Source organism: Emydura macquarii, unplaced genomic scaffold (genome assembly GCF_026122565.2).
Source record: "Emydura macquarii macquarii isolate MOO-44397 ecotype Brisbane River unplaced genomic scaffold, CSIRO-AGI_Emac_v2 contig_2768, whole genome shotgun sequence".
Taxonomy (NCBI): Eukaryota; Metazoa; Chordata; order Testudines; family Chelidae; genus Emydura; species Emydura macquarii.
Genome location: NW_027132905.1, coordinates 2,029,287 through 2,039,655, shown reverse-complemented (window position 1 = coordinate 2,039,655; position 10,369 = coordinate 2,029,287). Strand labels below are relative to the sequence as shown.

Below are 10,369 nucleotides of genomic sequence, written 5' to 3'. Positions count from 1 at the left end.
GGGCGGCTGGGCTTGCCTCCTGCCTGCCATCGCCTCAGCTCTCGCGAGAGCGAGACCGGAAGTTCTGAGGCGGTGGAAGCCGGCCTGCTGCTGCTAGTGCGGCTGCGCGGGGGCGGGGCGTCGCGCCGAGTCCGCCCGAGGCGAGGCGGGAAAGGGAAGGAAGGAGCAGACGAGACGCGCAAAGGCTTAGCGGGAGGCTAGAGCGGCCGGCGGCGGGAAGTGGAGGATCAAGGCCCAGCTTCTCCCCTCCCCCCCCCAGCCCGCGCTCTCTGCGCCTGTGAGGAGACGGGGCGGGCCTGGCGGAGACAGCAGGTGCAGTGGGGGGAGGGAGGCCCCGTTGTATACCCCCTGGGGGCCGCTGAGGGGAAGGGGGCTGGGGGCGTGAGGAGGGGGGAGGGGGGCAGGGAGGAGGATCGGGGGAGGGGCGTGGGGAAGAGGTGGGGGGCTGGGAGGAGGATCGGGAGCAGGGGGGTGTGGGGAAGAGGAGGGGGGCTGGGGTCTGCACTGGGGCGGGGTGGGGAAGGATGCCCTGGGGAGCAGAGCCTACCAGCCCATTGCTCCCCCTCCCCGTGGCTACGGGTGGGTGCAGTCAGTGGGGGGGAAAGGCGCCCCTGGACGATTCTTGTGCCTGTGTTTTGCTGTGTGAGAAACGCGACTTCCTCTTTGTGGGAAAAGGTGGAAGGCAATGGGCGCCTATTTCACTATCCAGGGCTGCCTTCCTGTGGGCTGAGTTAGCCCCTCTTCTTAAAGGGGATTTAAGTGTCCCTTCATGAGCCAGTCCCAGGCAAAGAGCGCCTCCCGCCTGCTGCTAGATAATTTGGAGGGGGCCTTGTTCTTTTCTCAGATCACAAGCACGCCCCTCTTCCTCTGGAACAGTAGGTCGAGGCACTAACCATAGTGCTTCTCAATGGAGAGAGACTGCATTGCCAGCGCTAGATGCAAACTTCCCCTTCGGCTGTGTACCCCTTTCCTGACATGCCCACAAATCCTTGGAGTCTTGGCTGAGGCTGCCAACAGGTGTGCCATTACCCGGGAGACCTGCCCACTAATAACTAGAGACAGATAGCATCTCATCTCTTATAAGCTGCCAAAAAGCCAAAGTTGGTAACAGCATAATCTCAAGCGTAGTGTGTTTCCTCTTCCATCTTTCCACTAAGGAAATTCTGGGAAAACTAGAGTTGACAAGACCCAAAAGGCCTACATTGATGATATTAAACTTAATAAATATTTGTTTAATTCCTGGGCAGGTAAAACGATATTGATCAGCATCTGCTTTCATCAATATTTTGATGGAGTGTTTAGCTTCAATGCAGCTTCTGTTCATAACTTTAGATGCCTTGCATGTAGCAACTTGCTATAATACTTTGTGCTTGTCTATACATGGTTTTCATACTGCTTTAATTATTGGCACAATCCCATAGTGTGGGTGCAATTATACCAATGGATTTAGTCCCATAAATGAATCAGAATAATCTGTACTGTTCTAACTCTGTCAGCACTAGAGGTTGTACTGATATAACTATATCAGCCCAAAATCTCACCCCTTACTGGAATAGTAAAACTTCTACAAAATCTTTGTAGAACAGGCCTTGGGGAATTGAAACAGAGCAGCACACATCTTACAATAACAGTACAGTAGGGATGTATTTACTCTTACTTTCCAGCCGTAACAGAACAACACTGTTGCAAAAGCTGTACAAAATTAAAGTATTAGTCCCCTTTAGGCTTGTACAAATAGATCTCACACTTGAAATGCAGACTTAAAAAAGAAGTGACCACTGGCTTGGACTTAGTAGCCCTGGATGCCTTCTGCCAATTTAAAACAGATGTTTTGCATTTTCTCGTTACTGCATATTCTAAAAGCAAGAAAGAATGTAGTTTAATAACTCAAATATGCCAGCTGAAGCTGATACCCCAAAGTAGGAACATGCCATTCTAACTTGCTGTCTATTGTGTTCTGATTTGTCGAGATGTATTGATATAAAGTAATGTGTTTGTATGTGCTTACTGCATTGTGATAAGGTTACACAGCGTGCGGTTCTACACTACCATATTTACCATCCAACTTTGACATCAGGTGTTTCTACTCCAGTTCCTGCAAGATGCCAGCAGCACTTGTGGAGAACAGTCAGGTTATCTGTGAAGTATGGGCAAACAATCTGGAAGAAGAGATGAGGAAAATTCGAGAAATAGTTCTCAGCTACAGTTACATCGCAATGGTAAATATGCTGTACTTCAGTAATCACCTACTTGACTAAACTCGGGCATTTTAATGCAGGTAGCTTGATTTAATTTAATGTAGATATAAAGGTATTCCAAGGTCAATTTAGGCTGAATAGTAAGTGGGGGACCAGTTGGAAAGCTGCTTGGCATTTAAAATTTTACTTGCATTTTTAATATATGGTCTTCCTCTAATAGCTTGCTTAGTATTTGTGTAGATTCTCTGTGAAATCACACATGCATACCGTGAGGCTTGAGGGATATCACACAACAAATAACCACTATGCTGATTTTTGAAGTGTTTTTAGGACAACGTGTTCAACAGATAGAAAAATAGATTTTTAGTAGATATTGGATAATCTACATGTGGGGAAAAAAAACTTCTCTAAATATATGTAGCAACATTATATTGCAGGGCTGTGTTAGATGTTTTGCATAATAAAAAACTGAAAGAAAAGGCAGCATTGATACATGACTAGTAGCAGGAGATAAACTGTATAGTCACAAAGATGCTTTTTTAAAGAGAGGCTATGGATGAAATAGAAATTGTCTAAAATTGCAAGTTCTCTTAGCATTGTCTAAACTTTTTGTTCACTTAATCCAGTTTTAATCTAGTTGTTCAAAGGGTGTGAATTGTCCATCAGTTGTTCTAGTTATTAAATATAATTACTGGATTAGCACTTTGACTAACACTGTAAGCAGACTAACCTTCCTGCTGGGAAATAGAAGTAAAACAGCAGCTCTCCCTGAGAAGCACCAAAACCATTCAGAGAGGGCTATTTAATTTTTTGTTTTCTTTCTTTACAAATGTTTAAATCAGTAGTAATATAGTGTATGCGGCGTGTGGTGCAGATTTTTTTTTTTTAAAAAGCAAAAGATTGAGAAAAGAAAAATGCTTCACTAGGAAACAAGAATGTAAACCTATTGAGTATTTGTTTTCTGAATTTATCTCCCAGCTTCCTGACTTCCAAACCAAAAGAAGGGGTTTGTGCTTATTATTAATGAAAAGACAAATTAGGAAACAAAGACACTGAATGATTGTTGCATCAAGTCAGTGTATTGTACTCTTTGGCCCCTGAGTGTTACTGTTCCATCCTAAAAGTTTTGTTATGGACAGGAATGCCTGTAAAATTCTGAGATTAAATGCTTGCAAGGGACAATGAACAATTTGGCCATGGGCATCCTGTAATTTATCAGTGACATCATCCATCTGCCATATTAAAATATGGGAACATACAGTCAGTGAAATATATCCCATTTTGGTAATACAAGAGTCATGGGAATACTTGGATCATGTGATGCATAATATCACTTTAAGTATTTGTGTCCAGACAAGATTTAAAGGCCTTGTTCTTCAGTCTGTGTATGTATGTGTGTGTTGATGGGGTTGTGTGAGCACACTTCTCCCCTAGAATCTCTAAAGTGTGCTGTAAAAGCTGTTCAGCTCAGTTATTCTGTATCTCCCTCATACAAATGTTTAACCTTTGTTTAATGTGAGGAATCATTAACACTTACTTATTTATAAAAGCAAGTAAATCTAAATCTTAAGGGTAGGCGTGATTTCTTATGTGGAGCGATGGCTCTAGGTTGAGGGACAGGGTGGTTGAATTATGGGCAAGTTTTCTTTACCTTACACCCTCATCCTGTCTGAATTTACATTTTGTTTCTAAATATTATAAGATCTTATGTATTAGTATTCTTTTTTGCCCACTGTACTGCGTTTGTATTGCTAAGGGAGCCATATAGCGGTTTAAGGTTGTGTAGCAAATAGCAATTAGAAAAAGCTGATAAAGCAAATTCCATAATTTTGTACATATGTAGAAAAGGTGGGAAGTTTAGTATTGAGAGCTGCTAGTGTCAGACTGAACATGCAACTTACTACTATAGCAAGGCTTAACTTTTTCTCATGTTCCATTCCTAGGACACAGAGTTTCCAGGAGTTGTAGTGAGGCCAATTGGTGAATTCCGCAGCTCCATAGATTATCAGTATCAACTTCTTCGGTGTAATGTTGATCTCTTGAAAATTATCCAGCTGGGCCTAACTTTCATGAATGAGAAGGGGGAATATCCTTCTGGGATCAACACCTGGCAGTTTAACTTCAAATTCAACCTTACGTAAGTCTTCTGAGTCAGAACAATCCACTACTCCCCGCTGTTCCCATTATACTTCTGCTTGTCGACAGCAAGTTTCAGCATGTCCATTGCCAGAAATTGATGTTGCACCAGGAAAATTCAGATCTCCGCACAAAATGACTAAGCTTTTCTGACACCATGGAAGTTGTTGTAATACTCCTGAAAGTCAAAACCTTGTTAAAATATTGCTCTTGATCCCAGCTTTGTAACATGTTGTTTGCCTGAAGGTACTGCTAGACAGTTTAGGCCCAAACCTTCAGGTACCTTAAGTTTAATTGGAACCTGAAGGACTCTTCCAGATTTTGGTTTTCTTTAAACTCCATCTCCTTGTCCAGAAATAACAGAACTGCTTTCTTCTGGTTCTGCAACAGCTAAAATCTATGCCTTTTCCCAGAGTTGTGCTCAAGTACAAGCTGTGACCTAAGCCAGCAAATATCAACCAAACTCCAGTAGCAATCCAGCAGAACTAATCTTGTGAAATGGAACAGGCCAGTGGTTCTCAACCTTCTACATATCACGATTCCATGTTACAGCAGAGATAATTTTCAGGACCCTTTCACATCTAGCCATAGAGAAAGTGTCGGTGTGCATGATGCTAGAACTGGCTGGAAATTTTCTGACAGTGTTTTTTCTGTCAGAAAAGGGCAGTTTGTCAAAAGCTAAACTTTTTGTGGAAACATGTCAACTTCAACACAATTTCATTTTGAACAAAACAGAGACAAAAAAGCCTTTCCATAATGTCAAAATATTCTGACACTTTCAGAATGGAATGTTGCAATATTTTTTTGTTTTGAAACTGCTTTTTATTTTGATATCTTTTATATTAACATTTTTTAAAATTAAAAATGTAAATCTGAATGAAACATTTTGATTGACCCAAAACAAATTTGTTTTGAGATTTCATTTTGTGGGAAATTTCAAAATCTTTGTTCTTGTTCTGTTTCAGAAAAAAAAATTAACCTGTGAAACAAAATCCTTTCCCCGCCAAGCTCTGTGTAATGCATCCTTCTCCCCCTTCCTTGTCCTGTTTGAGAAGCCATGGTATAGGCAATAATTAGGAAAGGAACAAATACAACTTGATTTCTCAGATGGCATTGGAGATGGAGGAAGTAGTATGTGCAGAGATGTGAAATGGCCTTTCTAGCAACTCTACTGTCTGCATTCGAGCCACATCTGCTCACTTCAGTGACAAAAATTTTGCTCCTAGCCAGCAGAGCAACAATGCTCAGAAACTGTCAGCCAACATCATAAGGGTGGGTTTTTCTGACTTGCACATCAATTAATAACCAAGTTACAATTGTGTTGTTGGTGATGCACAAGCCAGAAAAGATGGTAGGTTGAGGTTGAAACCCCAGCAGTTTAGAAAACTTTTTACCTGTAATCTGAATTGATGTGAAGTTCCCGGAGACATAAAACAGAGTCCAGTGATGCCATTGTCAAGTCACTGTACTAGTGTTTTGAATTGAAGTATTTGGGGAATCCTTCTTTTCAGCTATGAGCCTGCCAGATCAGCATATCTAATGCAAAGCTGCCTTTCTCTTTTAGGGAGGACATGTACTCACAGGATTCCATAGACCTCCTTGCAAACTCTGGGCTGCAATTCCAGAAACATGAGGATGAAGGGATTGATACCTTGCACTTTGCAGAGTTGCTCATGACCTCAGGGGTGGTCCTCTGTGACAATGTGAAATGGCTCTCCTTTCACAGGTTGGTGCAAGAGGAATTGAAAGTGCGTTGCTTATCAGAGAATATTGAAGCAGCAAAAAGAATAATCTTGTCAGTAGATGCACGCCCACCTTTGATCTTAATAAAACACAGATTTTAAGGAGATGAATTTATAACTCGCTAGTTTCAGTTTTTCAACTACGTAAAGTGCGAACTGTTTCTCTCCAGTTTAACTGGTATTGGAACTTCTTTTGCCCTAAACCTGTATGTATCCAGGTCTGGCAAACCCTGGACTTTTAAAATTTTCCCCTTTGAAAGCAAGAGTTAACAGAAAACTGAAGTAAAAGAATAAGGAAGAGTTTTTTAAACTCCTATCTCATGTGCATTGTAAACTCAAGTTCTGTTTTCTCTGACGCTATCACATTGCTGTTTCTCCCTTTTATGAGCATCATTAGTATGGATGTTTACTGTAGAGAGGAAGAGGCCTGTGTAGCTGAGTTGCCCATCTGGTTGTAGTTGGCTTTCTGAACTACTTGAGTGCACAGCCACTTTCTCATCTATTGCTCACCCAAGCAACCCTCCTGGAGGTGAGGATGCAAGGGGCGGGGCCCTAGGCTTCATGCCTTCTCATCTTTCCCATTGCACATTGCTCCAGCCACTGACGCCAAGTTTACACTAGGAAAAAAAGGTGTTTTTCTTCCAACAATATAGCTATTTTGTGTGTTTATCTCGAGATCCTACTGCAGACAAGGCAAGTGATAGGAGGACCCACCTTGATGTAAATGGTTGAGGTGAGCCCTCTAGGTTCCCACTCAGGAAAGTGAGTGAAGTTTTATAAGAAGCTTAAATGTTAGAGTCTGAATGATCTGCAGTAGAGTCCTCACTGTGAGGAAGAGGTTAGTGCTTTTGGCTGTGGCTGCTGCTGACTTAATTTTGCACAACTCTCTCCCAGCGGCTATGACTTTGGCTACATGGTGAAACTATTGACTGACTCCAGGCTGCCAGAGGAGGAACACGAGTTCTTCCATATCTTGAACCTTTTCTTCCCATCCATCTATGATGTCAAATACCTAATGAAGAGCTGCAAAAACCTTAAGGTATTTAGTTCTTGTCAGTAACTCTGCTGGATCACTTGATTACTTGTTCTATTCATTCCTTTGGAAGCATCTTGCATTGGCTGCTGTCAGAAGACAGGACCATTAGTCTGACCCAGTATGGCCATTCTTCTGAGCTAAGAACAGATTGGGATTTGCCTGGTTGATAACATTCTAACAGTAAGTGTGTAATAAGCCAAAGTGGGGGTTGGTTGCAGATGTACAGTATTTTACAATCGGGGCATGAGGGGTAATTCTTTTGACTGTAGCCATGCAGTGGCACTACCTACATATGACAGAATGGAAAATTGTTGTAGTTAGTTTGTTCTACCTCCTATGCTCTTTTGACTGATCAATTAACATATCATTTAGGGAATAGTCCACGGTAATTCATGATTCATAGCGTACTTATTTCTGAAGCCTGCTGAGACTGGGCATACTTGTCCTCTCTCTGAAAAGAGTGAATTAAATGAATTACTGCATGACTTGGATAACTGCTAAAAGCTGAAATCTCTTAAATCAATTTCCAAGCATCGTTTGGATTACCAGTCCCAGAGTTTTTCCCTTCCCCAGACCTGAGTTGTTTCCTGAGGCATGTCGTCTGAGCACTGGAATGCCTGATGATATTGGCACATCAGCTGTGATTAACTCTAAAGACAGCCATTAGCCTTCAAGTCTAGAAGAAGTATGGGATGTGGTAGCATTGGCAGAAGAGAGACTCTAGGTTATTAAATCAGTGGTTTTTCTCCCACTATAGGGCGGCCTTCAAGAAGTTGCAGATCAACTGGATTTGCAACGAATTGGACGGCAACATCAGGCAGGATCAGACTCTCTGCTCACCGGGATGGCATTCTTCCGAATGAAAGAGGTATCCCTGGGTCACTCTCCTCCTTCCAGCAGCAATCTGAGGGGGAATGTAATGTATGGCCTGCCCCCCCCAACATGCATCTCCTGGTATTTTCATTTTTGAATCTTTGTCAGCCCTTTAGGCCTCAGACTAGCAGTTGTAAGACCTAGTAGTGTTGGCAGAAATTTCTTCTCCACCCTTCCCCTCTCGCCCCATGGGTATGTTGATTGCCACCCTCTACCCCAGAAGTGGCTGCATTTAAACAGAGCTGTACTTTAGGGTCAAAGGCACACTAAGACATGGAGAAATATTTTTCCTCCCTCCCTGCAGTTGTTCTTCGAGGACACGATTGATGATGCAAAGTACTGTGGGCGGTTATACGGCCTGGGCACGGGCGTGGCACAGAAACAGAACGAAGATGCAGACTCAGCCCAAGAGAAGATGAGCATCCTGGCTATTATCAACAACTTGCAGCCGTGATCACTGGGTACCACTCACCAAGACATGGTCCCATCGTGGCAGCTGCAGTCCTAAACTGTTTCCAGCAGTCTCTGTCATACAGATGATGTGCAGCAATGTGCATTTAGCATGAGGACTAGAGATTTGCTGAAGACAAAAGATGCTTCTCCTTTCAGTTCAAACTTACACTAAGGGAGTTGACTTGAATTTACAATAATGCCAGCAGTGGTGGCTTGCCATCTTTTTAGTACCAAGGACAGGAGAGACACAAAGAATGTATATACCTGGTTTTTTCCTTTTAAAATGTACTGCATCTGCAAGGAAGACTCAACTGCAGAATGTTCAGCAGAACTGAGGTTCTGAAATGCCAGTGAAATCGGACCCACAAACGCACTTGCAGATTGTGCTTTAAGAAGCTTATTTTAACATTTCTTTCGTTGGCTGTAACGGTGAGGTCTGCTCCTCATCCTTTGCTTGTTTTTATCGGTGTATTCTGTAGAAATGACCCACTCGTTCTTGCTAGCGTTTTGGGACAGGATAATGTAAGAAATACTTTGCGTGCAGCTAAAACATTCAAATAGATGTGTCTTGGTAACAGCCAGACATGGTATATTTGGAGTTGAGTTGACCACCTTCAGAGCTCCCAGTTCTGTACAATTTCCCACTTTCTTTGGGACTGTTGTGCCATACAGATGTGACACACCTGTAAGACTAATCTTAATTCTCATAAGTATTAATACAAGAAACTGTTCTGCAAAATAGTTTAAAAGGGCCTAGAAGTTTCTCTTTTCTAGAAGACCAAACTTGATTCTAACTTCAGCTACTTGGTGTTACTTGATAATGTGGAAGATTTTACCCGTTCCATCACAGCATGTAAAAGTTTACTAGGTGCATAAATATGTAAAAAGTGTCTCTAGTTTTATATTGTAGTGAGTTAACAGCCTGGCAAAGCAATTGGATTTCCCTTTTATAAAGATAACAGCTCAAGGGTGGATATAGGTGGCTGAGAATTCTGATTTTTGTTTTAAATTAGATATTCCAAAAGTACACTTATTTTTGAACAGCTTGCACAGAGCACATTAAAACAGTCTTGCATTTTAACAAGCTTATAAAATTCTTGATTTTTTGCAATGATTAAAATGTTATAAGCTGGTATTTAAAATGCATGTAAATACTATTGATGTTTTTAATTTTGTAAAATAAAGGTTTTTTTAACCAGTTAGAGCTTTTGGTCTTTCTACTTAATTCTAACACTTAGTGAAAGTATTGAACCTGCAGCAATACCTCAGGGGGAGCAGCTAACAGTTCTATGGTAATCTCTTTCTAAATTCTCTACAAATGCAGCAGGGTATGAGTAGAGGAGGGCACCACTCCCTAAACAGCCTGATAAAGCAACTGTGCTTCATCCAACACTTGCTGGAGCTTTCCATGTGGTCAGTTCTTGGATATCCACTAACCAACTCCAGGGGGCTCGTTTGTACCTTGGGACAGAGATTAGCTTGGCTGTAATGAATGTGGGAGGCTTCTGTCATTCAGAAAACGGAATGAACGTGATTAGTCGGTGGCTGTACCCCAGCCCTAAACACTTGGGCAAGAGCCTGGCTGTTAGTAGCAGCTGCAGTAGTGTGACTGGGGTTGTCAGGTCTGCTGAGACAAGGAACAGAGCAGAGCTTTCTTATGTTGTGTTCTCTTGGAACCTAGCCAGCTATTGTGGTGATGGCAGCAGCTTCCTCCACACATGGCTACCCTTGCCTTAGGAGAGGGTAAAGGGGGCTCCTTTATGGAACAATAGCACCCTCTGCTGGTTTCCAGGCGTCTTGACACATGCAACATCATGTTTCTACCCATCCCTGCTCTGCCGAAGCACCTTTAAATGTTTTCATATTAGATCTCCCCTTCCATCTTGCAGCAGAATGTAGGCTAATCCATCCCTGTGAACACTCAGTGCTCA

General features: G+C 42.4%; 1 protein-coding gene across 3 annotated transcripts; it reads left to right on the top strand.

Annotated features, from left to right (window-relative positions):
- Positions 1–7: 7 nt before the first annotated feature.
- CNOT8 (CCR4-NOT transcription complex subunit 8) lies at positions 8–9,210 on the top strand. Of its 3 annotated transcripts, none has more exons than XM_067566291.1 (7): positions 8–312; positions 2,093–2,219; positions 4,142–4,335; positions 5,899–6,060; positions 6,971–7,115; positions 7,870–7,980; positions 8,290–9,210. In XM_067566291.1, the coding sequence occupies exons 2-7, from the start codon at positions 2,103–2,105 to the stop codon at positions 8,437–8,439; spliced, it is 879 nt and encodes a 292-aa protein (XP_067422392.1). In that variant the 5' UTR covers positions 8–312; positions 2,093–2,102; the 3' UTR covers positions 8,440–9,210. The 3 variants fall into 3 exon arrangements, with proteins under 3 accessions (XP_067422392.1, XP_067422391.1, XP_067422393.1); XM_067566290.1 differs by having other exon boundaries at positions 9–312; positions 2,078–2,219; XM_067566292.1 differs by lacking the exon at positions 8–312 and adding an exon at positions 920–1,017 and having other exon boundaries at positions 2,078–2,219.
- The last annotated feature ends 1,159 nt before the right edge of the window (positions 9,211–10,369 follow it).